The sequence below is a fragment of the Sorex araneus genome, chromosome 8, assembly GCF_027595985.1.
Source record: "Sorex araneus isolate mSorAra2 chromosome 8, mSorAra2.pri, whole genome shotgun sequence".
Taxonomy (NCBI): Eukaryota; Metazoa; Chordata; class Mammalia; order Eulipotyphla; family Soricidae; genus Sorex; species Sorex araneus.
Window position 1 is genome coordinate 8,770,385 of NC_073309.1, and position 19,656 is coordinate 8,790,040.

Genomic DNA, 19,656 nt, shown 5'->3' on the forward strand with positions numbered 1-19,656 from the left:
TGACAGATCTGGCCCTGAATGCTGACTCGCCTGTGAACTCTGCCTGTCCCTGTGACCTTGGCGGGACCCTGGATGCCCAAGGCAGGGCCTTTTCCTGTCTTTCTAGGCCCTGCACTCCACAAGCTGCACCCTCTGAGCCTGCTGCAGTGGGTCTGACCAGCGTCCAGTTGTGGGACAGAGACCCTGGAAGGCACCCAGGATGCTACTTTCAGATGGAGTCAAGGGTGGGGCCCCAGAGAACTTGAGCCCCCGCCACGGTGGTGCCCAGAGGAGACTCCAGCTCTGAGCTCAGCGTTCAGGACAGAGGTGCCTGCCAGCACGAGGTTGTTTTGTGCTACAGTTCTGAAAACTGGCTCTTACCATTGGGGGGTCCTGGCTCCCAAAGGTGGAGATGCTCACGACAGAACAGTGCTCTCCCCTGACCTGGGTCTCCAGGGCCAGCGGTATGTGGACGGTGCTGTGGGCCTGGATGATCCCGGAGGGGCTGGGGCTGGAGAGCAGCATGGCTGGAGGCGAGCCTTGGGGAGCCTGTGGGGAGAGCAGGCAGCTGCATAAGCCCTCGCGAAGAGCAGACGGGGCGAGCATTCCAAACAGGAGCTGCCCCGAGTCCAGGAAGGAGACGGTTCTGCAGGTCAGAGGCTGGGTGGGACCCCTGGTGCCACATGCTCCTCTGAGCACTGAGCCAGAGGTAGCCTCCAAGACCCCCAAACCAAAACTTTTTTTTTAAATGAATGAAATGTGTCATGCTCTGAGGAAGTAAATGGAGGTAAGCAACCCGACTAGCCTAAGGGTTATGTGGGATCTATCTGAGCCCCCAAGTCAAAGTGTACACGCTGAAAGATGCAGAAGTCAGCTGCTGGCGATGGGGGTTCATCCCAGACCACCTTCCCGCACCCCACTCTGGCCTGCCTGGCCCCTATTCCTCAGCCCTTCATGCTCCACTAGCAAAGGCTGCTGAGTTCCAAACAGGGGGGTTCCACTCCTTTCTTCCCACCTCCTCTGGGAACGTCCACTCCCTGCCTCTGGCATCTACCCTGGCCCCCAGGGCAGCCCAGAGCCAGGATTTGCCCTCTGCCCCTCTCCACAACAAGTGGTGTCTGTCCATCTCCTCAGGAGCTATGACCTTTGGACAGGGCCTCCCTCAACGCATACCCGCCTCTGTCCTGCACACATGCCCAGAGCATGGGGAAGGAGAAAGGCAAGAGAATCAAGCAGGAGGGAGGGCAGGAAGGCAGGCAGGCAGGAAGACAGGAAGCAAGAAAGGCTTGAAGGAAACCAGGCAGGCAGGAAGGCAGACAGGCAGGCAGGAAGGCAGGGTGTCGGCCAGTGCTCGCCAGTGTATGTAGCTCAGAAGCCTGTTCTAAAGAGGTACAAGTTCTTGTGCAACAACAATGACAACAGTAAATGGAACGAGAACCTTCCATGGCCAAACAAGCCTGGGTGAGCCAGGGCAGCACAGCAGAGCCCCTGCTGCTAGAGTGCCTGCTGCCAGGGGCCCACAGTTGACCTGGTCTGGTCTAGGCGGCCTCCTGGAGCCACACTGTGGGGACACTGGAACACGGATTCCATCTTATCCAGTTTGTTCATCACGACGTCTCCCCACTCATTGGTTTGTTTGGTTTTAGGGTACTGCCCAGCAGAGATCAGAGCAGAGCTCGGGGATCAACCCTGGTGAGGCTCGAGAACCATGTGGGGTGCCGGTGACCAAGGGCCCTTCCTATTGGACTATTGCTCTGGCTCTTCAGCTTGGTTTCTTTCTTTTTTTAATTTTTTTTTTTTTAGTGAATCACTGTGAGATACAGTTACAGACTTACAAACTTTCATGCTTGCATTTCAGTCATACAGTGATCGAGTACCCATCCCTCCACCAGTGTCCATTTTCCACCACCAATGGTCCCAGCATCCCTCCCACCACCCCCACCCTGTCCCCTCCACCCCACCCCGCCTCTGTGTCAGGGCATTCCCTTTTGCTCTCTTCTCCTTTTGGGTGTTGTGGTTTGCTATAGAGGTATTAAGTGGCCATCATGTTCAGTCTATAGTCTATTTTCAGCCTGAATCTCCCACCCCGAGTGGGCCCTCCTAGCACCTTTTGCTTGGTGGTCCCTTCTCTATCTGAGTCGCTTTTTCCCCCAGCATGCGAGGCCGGCTTCCAAGCTGTGGAGTAATCCTCCTGGTACTTATCTCTACTATTCTTGGGTGTTAGTCTCCAATTCTGTTACTTTATATTCCACAAATGAGTGCAATCTTTCTATGTCTGTCCCTCTCTTTCTGACTCATTTCACTTTGCATGATACTTTCCATGTTGATCCACCTATATACAATTTTCATGACTTCATCTTTTCTAACAGCTGCATAGTATTCCATTGTGTAGATATACCAAAGTTTCTTTAACCAGTCATCTGTTCTCGGGCACTCAGGTTTTTTTTCCAGATTCTGGCTATTGTAAACAGTGCTGCAATGAACATATAAGTGAAGATGTCATTTTTACTATACATTTTTGCATTTCCGGGATATATTCCCAGAAGTGGTATCACTGGGTCAGATGGGAGCTCAATTTCTAATTTTTTGAGAAGCGTAAAAACATGGAACGCTTCACGAATTTGCATGTCATCCTTGCGCAGGGGCCATGCTAATCTCTGTATCATTCCAATTTTAGTTTATGTGCTGCCGAAGCGAGCACTCAGCTTGGTTTCTTAAACCGCGACATGAGAATGTTCTGTCTCTTGCTCCCAGGAATTTGTGGCTCCCCTTCAGTTCTCAGCTGGAGGGTGAGTGCCTGCAGCTTGGGGCCGCCTCCCCAGCAGGGCTGTGCAAAAGCCTCTTCTCCACCGCACGGCCGTGGGCTTAGCTCAGGGGTCCTGTGTTGGAATATTTCCCCTTTTCCAGCTGCCTTCTGGAGTTTTGTTACAGAAACCTTTTGTCACAGAAACCTAGCTGATCTTTGACCCGGATCTAAGGTGCTAGCCAGAATTGATTTGACTTTGTAGATTCCAGGCTCTGGCCCAGCCTAGTCTTTGGAATGTAAATTTCAGGTGCTGTCTAGTTTGTAATTGACATGTAGATTTCTTGCTGCAGCCCAGACTGGTCTTTGGGATGTAAATCCGAGTACTTTCAGCCCAAAGAAGGCCTTGGTTTTGTTTTTGTATCTTCTTTCCGGGGGGCCTAGATTAGCGGCCTGCAGATACAAGAGAATTATGTTGCCTCAATGTTCTTCCTGTAAGATCTTTTGGTGCTTTTGGTGACGTCAATGTGTTGCGCCCTTTGGAAGGGCCATGATCAATAAAAGGGGGTTCGGAGAGAAGGTGGGGGCGCGTAAAGGTGTAGAGAAGACGGAGAGTGTATAGAGGGAAGATTGGAATAAACTGCAAGTGAGACCAACCATCTTGGCTCCGTTCCTTCCTTCGCCTGCCACATCTTCGCCATCAACCTCCCCGGGGTGGGGGAAGCGGCCGGAGGCTACCGAGCTCGGGTGGCGGGAGAGACAGCTGCTGCCCTAGGCCCTGTGCCTGGCTCGGTGCGGTGAGGCGTCCCTTCCCTCGCTCGCGCCTTTTCTTTTTATTTTTATACAGTCCTGGGCTGACCACATGTGCATGGACTGGCATGTCAGCGCTGGAGAACTGTCATGTGGGCCCCAGCTGGGGGGACTTCTTGTGTCAGAGGAATCCAACAAATCAACAAGTGATCCCACTTCCTTCCCCAGATGCCAGCACGAGCACTGAAGAGCCCCGCATTGCTGGGGTCAGTGGGGCTCTGGTCAGCCCTGGATGCTACAAACTCGCTGGACCCCTTTCCCACACAGCTGTCTGCGGGCTTAGCCTCCCTTCCTTCAGAGTCAAAGGCAAGATCCTGGAGATATTCGCAAAGCACCCCCCAGCCACTTCCCCCCATCTACCCCCTCCCCCGCCCTAACCCCCCAGGAGTGACAGCTGCAGGTCTCAGGGCTTTGGCTTCTGAGAAAGACTGCACTTCCTGTTTCAGGCTCCAGCTGAAGAGGCCAAGGAAGGTGCAGGCCCTCCCCTGGGCAGGCCTCACAGCACCCGGGAGGGAGCCCGAGGCCAGGGCACTCACCTGCAGCAGCACCCTGTAGCCCCCTGGCAGGTGGCTCTTGTTGGACAGCGCAATGGTCTTCTCATACGGGTATTTCAGGAAGCAGTGCCCGAAGTCCACCTCCGAGTTCACCAGCTCCAGGGTGGGCACCATACACCTGCCCGGAGAAGTTCATTACGGAAGTGCAAAGGCTGGGGGGCACCCCAAGATTCTGTAGCTGTTTTTCCCAATGACAAAGCAATAATTTTACTGGAGAGTGAGGAGCTTGTCTACAAGGGGAACAAATGGCATCCAAACGAAACGCATTCGTCATTGTCACCGTGGAGTTTCCCTCTAATAACCACATTAATCATTTTCAAATCTTCTCCCCTGTCAGTCCTCCCCCCTGGCCCCCCGTCACCACTTTTTAATGGAAACTGGACGGGAATCAGGACTCCTCGAACCACGCGCTGTCTTGGCAGGCGCGGACTAACATTTCTGGTGATTTTGGATTCGGTCTTCCCTGGGCGAGGGGCTGACACCAGCAGGCTGGTGGTAGTGGTGGTGGAGACGGGTGGGGTGGATAGGGCTGTCACGGGGGTCCAAGGGCTGCTGCAGAAGTAACAGTGCTGATTCTGACCCCCGTGCCCGCAGCTGCCTGGTGGGCACCGCATGCATCAGAGGTTCCGCAGGGCTGCAGGGGGAGGGGAGGGAGCCGGCAGCCATGTACGGGCTCCTGCTCCTTTCTCAGGTGGCCAGAGGGGTTGGAGTTTGAGGCTGCCCTGCCTGTGTATGTCAGTCAGAGGGGAAGCCTGTCCAGAGCCAGGGCCAAAGAGACTGTCACCAAGCATCACGGGGGCACTGCTGTCCCTGCCACGGTGCTGAGTGTTGCACAGGCAATGGGGTGGGGTGGGGTGGGTCCTGAGATATTTTCCACTCCTGTGAGGGGGCCGTGGCGGCATGGCGAGGGGCTGGCCCATGGAGGGGGGCAGTAGGCAGCACTGCCATGTGGCTGCTGGGAAGAACGAGGTGGGGGGTGAGCTCTAGAGCGACTCTCACACCGAGACTCTCCCTGCCAAGGTCGTGACGTGAGGGGGACTCCTGACCCCCAAACTGAGGCGTGGGTGAGCCAAGGAAGCCCAACTGCGGTGCTTCTTCTGCTCGAGCCTCCTTAGCCAAATGCTGGTGTCAAGTCCCCTGAGAGCACTGTTCTCCTGAGTCCTGAAGCCCCTTGCCCCTCTCTCCCTTTTCTCCTCACCAGTGTTTTCTAAGCATTGGCCATTTCCTAGCCCACTCAGCCTCCCAGGCACGAGAGGGGGCCCAGTCCAGCATGGAGTGGCTGTGGGCCTCCCGGAAGGGCCCTGGGGAGCGCTGGTTACCTGGCTGTAACCAGAAGTGCCAGCACTTCCTCTCCGATGCCCTCCACGTCCACCACCAGGGCCAGCTCGTATTTCTGCACAGTGTTGGAGCATAAGGTCACCTGGGCGGAGAAAGGGGAGATGTGTCAGCCTGAGGCCTGGCTGCCAGGCTGTGCTGCGGGTGGGGGGGGAACAGAAGCGCCGTCCCACACTAAGGGGGTGCTAAGAGGGCGCTCAGGGGGCCTGGGCTTCCGCATTTTCAAGAGTTGTGTTCCAGGGTTCTCGAATTCAAAGGTGAGGTTAGGAAGCAAGTAGCCTTTAGTGTAAGAGGTTTGCTCACTTTGTGGGGTCACAGCCAGGAAGCCAGGGGACCTCCGAGTGGGGGAAGGACCCAGGAGAAGGAGCTGCAGCAAACCAACTTTGATCGTTGCGGCTTCAGCCCTACCCTATGCCTCTGGGCAAAGAAACGAAGGAAATTCAATATACCAATAAACCACTATGGCTAAGTTTCTCTTACAGCAAAATAAATGACCATAACCATGCCAATTCCAGAAAACAGTATAGGAAATCAATTAGTCCTTAAAAAAAAATCAAAATTTTTATCCTGGTTCCAAGGTGCACCATGAGAACAAAAAATAGGAAACTCCAAGGACAAGACTGGGACAGAAGTTTACCCTGTGTTTGGTGGTTTCTGCTTCAGTGCCACCCCCAGCAGTACCCAGGGGCTACTCCCAGTGCCGTGCCTGGGGCTCACCCCAGGGCTCCCTCCAGAGGCAGAACACCCCAGGGCCCTGACCCTGTCTTTTTTTTTCTTTTTGGGTCACACCCGGCAATGCTCAGGGGACCATATGGGATGCTGGGAATTGAACCTGGGTCAGCCGCGTGCAAGGCAAACACCCTACCCGCTGTGCTATCGCTCCAGCCCCCTCGACCCTGTCTTTTGATTTGCTGCTGTAAACTACATTTAGACTTTAAACAACTTGTTATAGTTTTTAATTTCTTGAACATGATTTGGAATGAAAAAGTTATTTGTAAATCTAGAAAAAAGCTTCTGGCATAGGATGACTTTCTATAATGAATTATTTACCAGGTAATAATTACAACTTTTTAGTTGCAGGGGGACTCATTGGGTACAGATTTGGACCCACCTGTCTGACCTGGTTGCTGTGCTTATCAGGAAGGAAAAATGAGCCTGGGAGAAAACTTCTCTAAGTATAAAGGAAAATTAAAGTGAAGGTGGGGCATTGATTTGGGAGAAAGATGCTTTTTTTTTGCTTTTTTTTGGGGGGGTGTCACACCCAACGATGCACAGGGGTTACTCCTGGCTCTATACTCAGGAATTACTCCTGGAGGTGCTCAGAGGACCATATGGGGTGCTGGGAATCGAACCCGGGTCGGCCACGTGCAAGGCAAACGCCCTACCCGCTGTGTTATCGCTCCAGCCCTGAAAATGCTTATTTTTTTTAGGAAAACAGCTGCCCTGGCTGCAGAAACTCCTGGGTAGGACTCAGACACTTTTCTATGCCCCTGAGTTACGGGTAGACAGCAGAAAATATGCAGCTGGGTTGAAGGCCGCGTGCATGCTCGCTTCTAGTCTTTCTGTACTAAATCAGTGAAACAGGAGGAATAAAAAGGAAAGCTAAAGAACATGTAATCTGAGTAATACCAACTGGCAAACAAATACATTGCAATAGCATTTCTCCCTGGGAAGTTCAGTTAGGAACTCCTTTGGCCAGAAGAATTGTGATACGGTGTCCGACCTCCCCAGGCAAAAAATCACACACCACCCGAAAAAATTTTGGAGGAGTTGATTGAAGGCTAGATACCATGAGGCATTTAAAAGAGATCTGGGACATGAAATTATAGCTGATTTAAATATTCGAAGATAACAAGTAATGAGAAAATTATCAATAGTCATGGAGTCTCATCTGATTTCTTCCTTGAAAGTATATAATCACATCAAATTAGCGGTCTTTGATGTTCCTAGCCTATTTGGAGAAGGAAACGTGAAGAAAACTTTTCTCATTTAGCCCTGAACAATTTGTACTGAGGCCCCTGTGAGGCCACCGCCAGGCTGGGGACCGAGGGCCCCAAACTGAGAGCATGGCCGGGAGCCTCATGATGGCCATTTCCAGGATACCTGGATATAGCTTTAAAAAGTCGAGTAAATCATCTTGCAAAATTTTTGGATTTTATTTGTGCAAATGATTTGAATCTGAAGCATTTAATTACAACAGTCTACGGAGTCCTTTTCTATTGTGAATAACGGAAGCGAATTCTGTTTCTACTTTGACACATGCACAGCAGTGTAGGGTGGCGGTTTTACTTCGTCAGGCCCAGTGTTTTGGCTGAGGCAAGGTGAAATCTAGGCTATAGTGTCATTCCCTTGCACATCACACTTGTGCCCTGCCTTTGTGGCCATAGCGCCTCATTTGTCCCTGTGACACAGATGACACTCCGCCTCCCATGGTGCCAGGGAAGAGCAGCCCCTAGAGCCACCCCTGGTTACTGGGGACTTCAGCTGCGTGGCTGTGTGTGTGAAGGCTGGGCACCTTACCCGGATGGCAGTGAACCCCTGGGGGCGAATGGTGCCACTGTCGGGGATGATGGTGAATTCTTTTGGCTTCGTTGTGGGTTTGGCTTCCCTGTTCCAAGATGGTCCTCCTTCATCTGGATTCTTCTCACAAGCAGAGGAGCTGCTATGGTCAACACCGTCCCCAGGAATGCGCAGTTTGAAGGTCATTGAGACCAAAGAGGTATTATTAAGGGAACATGTCAAAGTACGCGGGAACCCTGGAACACAAAATATGAGGTGAGAACCAGAAAGCCTACAGCTGTCTCTCAGTAAGCCTCACCTCCTGAGCCACACCCACCCTCCTAGCCGGTTGGTCTGTTAGTCCTCTCTACTGGCTCAACTCCACTTCTCCTTGGACAGTGTTTCCTGTTGGCTAATAGGTCAACACATCTCCCTCCCTCCATCCACTCATTTGTTTGGTCAGTGAGTTTATATTGTGCATCTCCATGCTGCAACAACCAGAATGAACAACCTCACCATCCTCCAGAGTGGTCTCTCTGCTGAGCAGTCTTCCAGATGTAGATTTAGCACAAAATTTTTGCAAGTAAATACATATTTCCCCCCTATTCATAACTGTGCTTGCTCTTCTTTACTTGCCAATGAATGAAAGAAGTGTATGTGTGTGATTGTGTGTGTGTGTGTGTGTGTATGTGTGTGTGTGTTGGGGGGCTATCTGTAGTGTGACCTAGAGCCTGCTGATGCATTACATAACTCAGGCTGTGCTCCCAGGCTGGCGACACAAAATCAAATCCTAGCCTCTTTCCCAGTCTTTGCAGCAGCCAGAGGCCACTCCACCAGCTTTTGCCTCTGCTAGACAAAGCGGTGTTTCCTATTCTATCTTCCTCACTGCTCACTTCACTGAGATCATGTTCTTTCCTCACAGTGACTCCTCCTTGCTGACAAACAATAAACTAAGCACTGATTTTGGATTTGCAAGGTGGCCATTTTATCTGCTGTCACTCTCAGAACACAAATGATAGGTTGACAAGTGCGCACATGAGAACAGCTATGTCCATCTCCATGACTGTGCAAAACTCTACTCAGGACCTTCTGCCAGCATGTTGGTCCCATGCAGTGACCAGCGCAGGGGCTACCATGCACTGTGTGGCTTCTCTCCTTGCATCTGAGCCTGTGTGCAAAGACCTGGACTGCTGGAGGATGCAGGAAGTGTGTCTGATGTGAGCCCATACATGCCAATACTTTGGTGAGCTTTTGTGAGAAAAGAGTGTCAGGCTAAATGTGCCCTCAGGGATATTCTGAGAACCCCACTGGAAAAGCTGAAAAGTTGCTTCCATAATCATGTAGTTGTTCATTTTAACTTTTCTGAATTTGTCCAACAATAACTCTTGAAACATATTTCACCTGAGCATGTATGAACCAAATGATTTTTTCATGTAGGGTGTGTTATGGAGTAGATTCTAATTCAAAATCATTCGGATTCCATTTCCCACTTTCTAACCATTGTTGAGACCACTTCCCTGAAGGCAGACATATTTCAGAGGATAAAGACGACTAAAACTTCCTAGGTAAAACAATTCCTTTTACTGTTAACTACCTATGAGACTCCAGTTACTTATCAAAGAGGCCTAAAGGGATAGGATATTGGTTTATTGAAGACTAGAGGTCATTAATATGAATGTAATTCCTATATTTTGGGTTGTACCAATTCTAATACACATTTTTGGGGGGTTTTAGGGCCACATACAGCAGTGCTCAGGGATTACTCCTGGCTCTGCACTCAGAGATCACTCTTGGCAGTGCTCAGGATGCTGTATGGGGTGCCAGGGATTGAACCCAGGTCAGTCACATGCAAGGCAAATGCCTTATCTGCTGCACTATTGCTCCAGCTCCATAATATTTCATTATTTTTAAGTTGAATCACAATGAGATACAGTTACAATCACAATGAGATACCCAAGTTGTTCATGATGGAGTTTCAGTCATATAGTGTACCAACACCTGTTCCTTCACCAGAATATACTATTTTAAAAGGGAACACACTCAGTGGTGTCGAGGGATTATTTCTGCCTCTGTGCTTAGGAGTCAGCGGTTGGGCGTTCGCCTTTCACATGGCCGACCCGAGTTTGATTCCTCCGCACCTCTCGGAGAGCCTGGCAAGCTACTGAGAGTATTGAGCCCACGCAGCAGAGCCTGGCAAGCTATCCGTGCATATTGGATATGCCAAAAACAGTAACAATAAGTCTCTCGATGAGAGATGTTACTGGTGCCCGCTCGAACAAATCAATGAACAACGGGATGACAGTGACAGTGACAGTGCTTAGGAGTGGCCCCTGGTGGTGCTTGGAGGGCCAGGGGGTCAGGGATGGAATTGGGGTCAGCTTGCAAGGCAAATGCCTTAACCCTTGTATCTCTCTGTCTCCCACCTTTCCCCTCATACTATTCTACTGTATGTAGACAGAATACCTAATACAAATACTATTTAAAGTTGCACTTAAATGCAAGTATTTTAGAGTATAAGCACCTATTACCCTTCTTTAGCATCTGATACACAAATTCCAAAATTTATATGTCTGTTCTTGGAATAGTTAAGACAAGCTGAATAAAATGCCTAGATTCACAGAGGTATATTCATACTTCTCCCAGGGCTTCGTGATTTCAAACACAATGTTCTCAGGAAATTTTATTCTCATTCAATATGTACATTTTCACCTGATCCAGAAAATACCCAAGAAGATTTCTTAAAGAAGGTAGAAGTAAATCACCATAAGGCTGCAAAATAGTCTTTTCTATCTTGACAAAAGGTTGAGAGTGCTCTATATGTAATAAACTCTCTCCAGGAAGGAACAGTCTTGGGCCAGGAGGGATTAAGTTGACTCAGCAATACCAAACACCAAGAACTAAACAACAGTTGACAGCCTTTGGGGGATTCATAGGGTTTTTTAAACAACAGCTTCCTAATTTTTCTAGTACAATAAAAAAAATTTCACAAAGCGAAAGGAAATGTATTGTCAGATCAATGAGCCCCTAAACAGATGGCACTGTGGTAGTTCACAGAGTAATTCAGAATATGGAAGAGAAAAACACACACAACAATCCACTGGGGACAATAAAAACTAGCCTCAGACATAGAAAACAAATATTGCCTAAAACTCACTCCTCTGTGTGCTTCAAAGGTCTTCCTGTCCCCGGGGCACCAACCAGGTGTGTGAGCACACCGACTGAGGATCTCGGGTCCCTCCATACTCACGAGAATGCCCAAATCAGGGCTGCTGGCATAGACTTCTCCTGTTGCAGGGGTGTGACTGGGTCACAGTAATAATCCAGGAAAACTGCACTGGGACATGGGCCAGAAAGGGCCTGAGCAGGAATTACAGTTTGGAAAGGGCTTGTGATTGGGTGTAAATCTGTTCCATTCGTGTCCCAATGTCCAGCCGTTACTAAGGAACTGTGCTCAGCATTCCCACATCCCCCACAGGAAGGAAGTGCCCTAACAAATCCCACACGAAGCTGGCCACTGGGTCGCCAACTTCACCATGCACCATACTTGGGGAGAGCAGACTACACAGCTGGGATTATTGATCTGTCTTGACTGATCCAGTCCAACCCTCTGGGAGCTCTTAAGTGAGCAAAGGAACACGGCCTCTCCATCACCTCCAACAGACACCTTTTCAGGAAGGGGCTTTCATACTGACATGGATGATCTTACCCACTTAGAGTTACTTGATATAACCCCCCCTTCTACAACAGCTTCTGCAAACCTTGGTCAACTTCACACGATGTGTGTGTCTTCCTGGAATCAGGAAAAAAACATCCCTTTATTTCCTGGCTTACTCCTGGAAAGCTAACTTCTCTTTTATAGCTGAAACGATCTCCTTTCTCTCTATATCTTTACTTCCTGAGCCAATAACAAACTTACTCTCTTTTAGAGGGTGGGTAGGGGGAACACAGCTGGTACTCAGGGGCCTTTTGTGGGTCTGTAACCTGGTGGTGCTCAGGGGGCCCTAAGTGATGCTGGGATTGGAATCAGTGTTGTGGGTGCAGACTCACGCTGGGCAAGCACATTCACCTTTGGACTATTTCTCGCCCCCAATAATAATCTTTGTTTTTCTGTCTCATCAAAATCCCACTTGCATATATGGGGCAAAAAAGAAAGTTTTAATGACCAAGGACCGTGTTTCTATGTGATAGGGGCGATCTACTTAGAGAGATGGTGGAGTCAGGAGGATTCCCATTTAGACCCGGGCAGTGGGGGGTGTATGTGAGTGTGAATGTGTGTGTGAGTGTGTGTGTGTGCATGCTCGTGCAACAATTTGAAAATATTAACACAAAATAATTAGAATCAGTTTGAAAGTGTCACTAACGGCCCCTAACTCCAGCCATCACAGTGTAGAGAACCCATAAGCACAGTCACTTCAATTCACAGTCCCAGCTGGGTTTCCACGCCAACAGCCATAGCTTCCCAGTGCGTAAGTTTTAGACTGTTTTTGCTAATACATCCTGCCCCACTTCAGAGAAGATGGAGGCGTTCACAGACTAGCCAAAACAAAAGGCAGCTTGGGGTTTGAAGGAAGACTTGGGGATATGTTTCCTGATCTTGAGAATTTTCAGCGCGTCCAGGGCCCCACGGCGCAGACTGAGCACAGACCCAGCATGCGCTCTCCGGAGGGAGTGGGCGAGGCTTGTGTCTATCCAGTCCCGCCACCCTGAGACTGTGTGCTGCTCTTACTTAGCAAAAGACCTAGAGGATTTTGATCTTCCTTCCATGGGGTCGGCCGATCACTCAAGCATCCCTGAGGAAGTTAGCTGTAAACAATTCTCCAGCCATTTTCAGACATTGTATAAAATATGGACAGTCATCCTATAATTATGCCATTCGGTTCTAATTTATATAGATTTTCCTAAAGTGTGTTCCTCACCCAATATATTGCATATCAGGGCACTATATAAATGAATTCTAAATAAAACTGATGTAACCCTCCTCCACCAAATGTTAAAGCAACTGACAAGTGTTATTATGAACTAGTTTTTTTTTTTCTTAGGAGGGAGGGGTTTGGGCCACACCCTGTGATGTTCAGTATTTACTCCTGGCTCTGCACTCAGGAATCTCTCCTGGAAGTGCTCAGGGGACCATATGGGATGTTGGGGATCAAACCTGGATCTATTTGCCATGTGCAAGACAAGCACCTTACACACTATACTATCTCCCCAGTCCCTGAATCAATAGTCTATGGAAATATTTTTCCCAAGTACTTGGGTCTACTTTAAACAAAATAACTAAAAGTCAAAAAAGAAAAGAGTATGAAATACAAATTTAGACTAGAATTCTCCAACCTTAAAAAAATCACTTTCTAAAAATAGCTAAACTGACTAATTTTAAATCAAGTCAGTTAATTAAATGATTTAAATTAAATTTCTATATAATGAGAGAAATTAAATTAGGTTCTCCTAATGAGAAAAATTAAAAACTAAGGAATAAGATTTTTGGGGTGGGGTTGAACTTCGGAACGTTTGGGGGAGCTGTGGATTAAAGCAGGCTGGCCATGTGCATAGCAAGCACCTTATCTGTTGTACTATCTCTCTGACCCTTATAGGCTATGCTTTTTTAAGCCCCCCCCAAAACCAATTTTCACCCTTTTGGGGCCATCACACCGCTCTTGACAGTGCTGAGTTAGTGTCCTTGAGGGAAGCAACAGTCTGCCAGGGCTGTGTGGGAGCTTCTTAACTGTTCCAACGCTCAGGTCTCTGCTCCCTCAGATGGGAAGGTCAAACAGCACCTTCCTAAGGTTGCCAGAAGGGTTCAATGTAGAGCCACGTGTGTGATTTGCTCAGCAGTGATTGGGTATAAGCAAGAACCCAGACATGGAAACTCTGGCTGTGACTCTCCTGACACATTCATTCCTGGAGGAACTCAGGCAAGACAGAGCGACTCAGTGAGTCACCAACTGAGAAGATCACACAACTGTAGAGAAGAACCTCCGACCCGGAGTGACACAACACTGGGCTCAACCCCCACTGAGTTCACTTTGAACTTGAGGGCATCTCCGTGAGCAGGGCACTCAGGCAGCTGGAAAGTCAGAACCCGCATGTAAAGGGACTGTAGAACGTTCCGGGGGGTAGGAGAGACTTTCTAATCAGTGGGAGAGTGGCCAGCAGATCTGGACAGCGGGGGCAGGGGTGGTCTGTGGCAGTTTTATACATCACAAGGGAATAAGGAGACATCCTCAAGATGCCACTGCTGCAGAGGAAGTAATTAGGAAGGAGACCCAGACCCCCCAGGTAGTGACCCACAAACACAGGGAGAAGGTCTTGGTCAATCTTCCTCCTCCCATGTACAGAAAGAAATTGGATTCAAGTTTTGAATTTCAATGGAAAAGTACTCACCAAAGGAAATATCGCCAAAATGCAGCGCAGGAACATTAAAATGGAAGGTCGGTCCAATGACACAGCCTCTGGAAGCAGAAATTCAAGTTGAGGAGCACGGACTGAGAATCCAGCTAGTTCCAGGAACTGGGAAGAGGGCAAGTGTTGGAAAGATCCTAATTCAACATCAAATCAAAGACAGAACTTAGGGCTTGAGAAAACTATGAGGTGATGGTTCTTAAGGCTCTTTTTCAAGACTCAGGCCATGGGTTTTACCAAATAAAGCTGCAGGTAACTCATCACCACACTCTTCCAATGATCAGGGCAGGGCAGATATTCCTCCAAAATGATGGCAAAGAACAAAAATGTTGATGACATGCATACAGTGGAAGGAAAGAAATGAAAGTCATGGGTCTCATCAAATAATGAACATCAAAAATGATCAATGATACCAGTATTTCTTGTCTTTCACCTTCATTATTAATATTCTCATCCAGTTCTTAGCAACAACTAGCTGTGATTCTGGTCAATCACTCTACTTCTCTAGCCACCTGTTTCTTTTCTTTCTGAGTAAAAGAAATGATTGGTATAGGGAATGTCTAAGTTTTTTTGGGCAGAGGGGCTACACATGGTAATATTCAGGGATTACTCCTGGCTCTGTGCTTAAGGAATGCCAGGGATCAAACCAAGGTTTTATACATGCAAGACCAGCACTCTACAATTTATCATGCTGTCCCCAAGGGGGTGTCTATTCTATTTTTTTAATTCAGAATGTAATTTTATTTTTTTATTTTTTTAAAATAAATTTATTTATTTTTAATTAATGAATCACCATGAGGGTACAGTTACGGATTTATACACATCTGTGCTTATGCTTCCCCCATACAAAGTTCGGGAACCCATCCCTTCACCAGTGCCCATATTCCACCACCAGTAAACTCAGCATCCCTCCCATCCTCCCCAATCCCATCTCCCCCCCACCCCACCCTGTCACTGTGGCAGGGCATTCCCTTCTGTTCTCTCCCTCTAATTAGCTATTGTGGTTTGCAATAAAGGTGTTGAGTGGCCACTGTGCTCAGTCTCTAGCCCTCATTCAGCCCGCAACTCCCTTCTCCCACATGGCCTTCGACTACATTATAGTTGGTGATCCCTTCTCTGAGTTGCCCTTTCCCCAGAATGTGAGGCCAGCCTCCTAGCCATGGAGTCAACCTCCTGGTAGTTGTTTCTACAATTCTTGGGTGTTAGTCTCCCACTCTGTTATTCTATATGTCATAGATGAGTGCAATCTTTCTATGTCTGTCTCTCTCTTTCTGACTCATTTCACTTAGCATGAAACTTTTCATGCCGATTCACTTAAATAAAAAATTTGTGACCTCCTTTTTTCTAACAGCTGCATAGTATTCCATTGTATAGATGTACCAAAGTTTCCTCAACCAGTCATCCATTCTAGGGCATTCGGGTTTTTTCCAGATTCTGGCTATTGTAAACAGTGCTGCGATGAACATACATGTGCAGATGCCATTTCGATTATACTTTTTTGCCTCTCTGGGATATATTCCCAGCAGTGGTATTGCTGGGTCAAATGGGAGCTCAATTTCTAATTTTTTGAGAATCGTCCATATTGTTTTCCAGAAGGGCTGAACCAGTGGGCATTCCCACCAGCAGTGTAGAAGGGTCCCTTTCTCGCCACATCCTCTCCAACAGCGGTTGCTTTTGTTCTTTTGGATGTGCGCTAGTCTCTGTGGTGTGAGGTGGTATCTTGTGGTTGTTTTGATCTGCATCTCTCTGATGATTAGTGATGTAGAGCACTTTTTCATGTGCCTTTTGGCCATTCGTATTTCTTCTTTGGTAAAGTTTCTGTTCATTTCTTCGGCCCATTTTTTGATGGGGTTGGATGTTTTCTTCTTGTAGAGTTCAACCAGTGCTTTATATACCATTGATATCAACCCCTTATCTGATGGGTATTGTGTAAATATCCTTTCCCATTCTGTAGATAGTCTTTGGGTTCTGGTCACTGTATCTTTTGCGGTGCAAAAGCTTTTTAGTTTAATGTAGTCCCATTTGTTGATCTCTGTTTTTACTAGATTGCTTAGTTCTTTTTTTTTTTAATTTATTTTTAATTAGAGAATCACCGTGAGGGTACAGTTACAGATTTATACACTTTTGTGCTTATACTTCCCTCATACAAAGTTTGGGAACCCATCCCTTCACCAGTGCCCATTCTCCACCACCCGTAAACCCAGTGTCCCTCCCACCCTCCCCAATCCCATCTCCCCCCCACCCCACCCTGCCACTGTGGCAAGGCATTCCCTTCTGTTTTCTCTCTCTAATTAGCTGTTGTGGTTTGCAATAAAGGTGTTGAGTGGCCGCTGTGCTCAGTCTCTAGCCCTCATTCAGCCCGCAACTCCCTTCCCCCACATGGCCTTCGACTACAATGTAGTTGGTGATCGCTTCTCTGAGTTGACCTTTCCCCGGAACGTGAGGCCAGCCTCGAAGCCATGGAGTCAACCTCCTGGTACTTATTTCTACAGTTCTTGGGTGTTAGTCTCCCACTCTGTTATTCTATATACCATAGATGAGTGCAATCTTTCTATGTCTGTCTCTCTCTTTCTGACTCATTTCACTCAGCATGAAACTTTTCATGCCCATCCACTTAACTACAAAATTCTTGACCTCCTTTTTTCTAACAGCTGCATAGTATTCCATTGTATAGATGTACCAAAGTTTCCTCAACCAGTCATCCGTTCTGGGGCATTCGGGTTTTTTCCAGATTCTGGCTATTGTAAACAGTGCTGCGATGAACATACATGTGCAGATGTTGTTTCGATTGTACTTTTTTGCCTCTCTGGGATATATTCCCAGCAGTGGTATTGCTGGGTCAAATGGGAATTCAATATCTAATTTTTTGAGAGTCGTCCAAATTGTTTTCCAGAAGGGCTGAACCAGTCGGCATTCCCACCAGCAGTGAAGAAGGGTCCCTTTCTCCCCACATCCTCTCCAACAGCGGTTGCTTTTGTTCTTTTGGATGTGTGCTAGTCTCTGTGGTGTGAGGTGGTATCTCATGGTTGTTTTGATCTGCATCTCTCTGATGATTAGTGATGTAGAGCACTTTTTCATGTGCCTTTTGGCCATTCGTATTTCTTCCTTGGTAAAGTTTCTGTTCATTTCTTTGCCCCATTTTTTGATGGGGTTGGATGTTTTCTTCTTGTAGAGCTCAACCAGTGCTTTATATACCATTGATATCAACCCCTTATCTGATGGGTATTGTGTAAATATCCTTTCCCATTCTGTGGATAGTCTTTGTATTCTGGTCACTGTATCTCTTGCGGTGCAGAAGCTTTTTAGTTTAATGTAGTCCCATTTGTTGATCTCTGTTTTTACTAGATTGCTTAGTTCCGTGTCACCTTTGAAGATACCTTTATCTTCAATATCGTGGAGGGTTTCGCCGACCTTGTCTTCAATGTACCTTATGGTTTGTGGTCTAATGTTGAGGTCTTTAATCCATTTTGATCTGACTTTTGTGCATGGTGTCAGGTCAAGGTCTAAACCCATTTTTTTGCATGTGGTTGTCCAGTTGTGCCAGCACCATTTGTTAAAGAGGCTTTCCTTGCTCCACTTCACATCTCTTGCTCCCTTATCAAAGATTAGATGGTCATACATTTGGGGTTGTGTGTAGGGATATTCCACCCTGTTCCATTGGTCTACGGCTCTGCCTTTGTTCCAGTACCATGCTGTTTTAATTGTTACTGCTTTGTAGTAAAGTTTGAGGTTGGGGATGGTGATGCCTCCCATCATCTTTTTCCCAAGAATTGTTTTAGCTATCCTTGGACGTTTGTTATTCCATATGAATTTTAGGATTGCTTGATCCATTTCTTTGAAGAATGTCATGGGTATATTTATAGGGATCGCATTGAAGGATTGCTTAGTTCTGTGTCACCTTTGAATATACCTTTATCTTCAATATCGTGGAGGGTTTTGCCGACCTTGTCTTCAATGTACCTTATGGTTTGTGGTCTAATGTTGGGGTCTTTAATCCATTTTGATCTGACTTTTGTGCATGGTGTCAGGTCAAGGTCTACGCCCATTTTTTTGCATGTGGTTGTCCAGTTGTGCCAGCACCCAGAATGTAATTTTATTTTATTATTTTATTATTATCATCCCCCTGCCCCCTTTACTGATTCACCGTGAGATAGTTACAAACTTTCTTGTTTGAGCTTCGGTCATACACTCATCAAACACCCATCCTTCAGCAGTGCATATTTTCTACCACCAAAATTCCCAGTATTCCCTCCCCTCTGCCCCATTCCAATCCTTCTCCTGCCTGTGTGGCAGACAATTTCACCCATACTCTCTCTCTATTTTGGTTACATTCTATATTTCTTTTTTTTAATTTTATTGAATCATCGTGAGATAGTTACAAGCTATATTTCAACACCAGTCCCACCACCACTCAAACCTGCCAAAAAGGCAATGCTAGACAATTTGTTTTGTTTTGCTTGTTACAGATAGAATATAATGTCCAGGATATTCTGTGGCACTCTCCTGGGAGCTTTAGTTTACAGTCTCTGAGTCTTGGCCATCAATGAGATTACATGGTGCCGGGGGCAGTTTGTAGGTGTGATTGCCAAGCTACTGGAAAATTGAGGACCTGGGTGAAGGAGGCCCAGTCCTGATCCAAGAAGCCTTGGAGATCTCAGTCATGGGTTCTTGTGTATCTGGGTTTTCCTGTTGGTCGGCTCTTGGATGAAGTTCATCCCGTCTTGGGTGAGGCTCGTCCGAGTGCGTGGAGAGTGTCCTTGGGCAAGGCGGTGGTTGGGTTCTAGAGGTTTCCGGCTGCTGGGGTTCTGGAGTGGGGAGGGAAACTCAGCCTACCCCCCTCCAAGGTGCCCTGGTGGAGACAGTCTGGCGGGGCCAGGACATTCTGCCGGGGGGTGGGGGCTATTCTAAATGATGGTCTATTTCTCTCTCAGCACAAGGCCTCAAGATAGTGCTCAGGATGGGAGATGCGGGCTGAAAGTAGACTATAAACCAAACATGATGGCCATTCAGTACCTCTATTGCAAACCACAACACCCAAAAGGAGAGAGAGCGTAAAAGGGAATGCCCTACCACAGAGGTGGGGCGGGATGGAGGGGATGAGATAGGGGTCGTGGGAGGGATACTGGGACCATTGGTGGTGGAGAATGAGCACTGGTGGAGGGATGGGTACTTGACCATTGTACGACTGAAATGCAAGCACGAAAGTTTGTAAGTCGTACCTCGTGGTGATTCACTAATAAAAAATGTTTAAAAAAAACAATGGTAGGATGAAGCACTTACTTCAAATATACACTAGATTATACACTTTTAGTGGACACCAAGTATAGTGGGCAACAA

The 19,656-nt window shown here is 47.6% G+C and overlaps 1 protein-coding gene and 1 non-coding gene across 2 annotated transcripts in view; both read right to left on the bottom strand.

Annotated features, from left to right (window-relative positions):
* HYDIN (HYDIN axonemal central pair apparatus protein) overlaps positions 1-19,656 on the bottom strand; it is a 273,502-nt gene that overhangs the window by 123,783 nt on the left and 130,063 nt on the right. Inside the window, exons 13-17 of the mRNA XM_055145713.1 lie at positions 14,302-14,369; positions 7,942-8,177; positions 5,406-5,506; positions 4,069-4,204; positions 361-528 (exon numbers count right to left, since the gene is read on the bottom strand). Coding sequence (XP_055001688.1) covers positions 361-528; positions 4,069-4,204; positions 5,406-5,506; positions 7,942-8,177; positions 14,302-14,369 — 709 coding nt within the window. The remainder of the gene's footprint in view (positions 1-360; positions 529-4,068; positions 4,205-5,405; positions 5,507-7,941; positions 8,178-14,301; positions 14,370-19,656) is intronic.
* LOC129406949 (U6 spliceosomal RNA) lies at positions 2,577-2,680 on the bottom strand. The gene has a single exon (XR_008631356.1). It is a non-coding gene; the product is annotated as a U6 spliceosomal RNA (small nuclear RNA).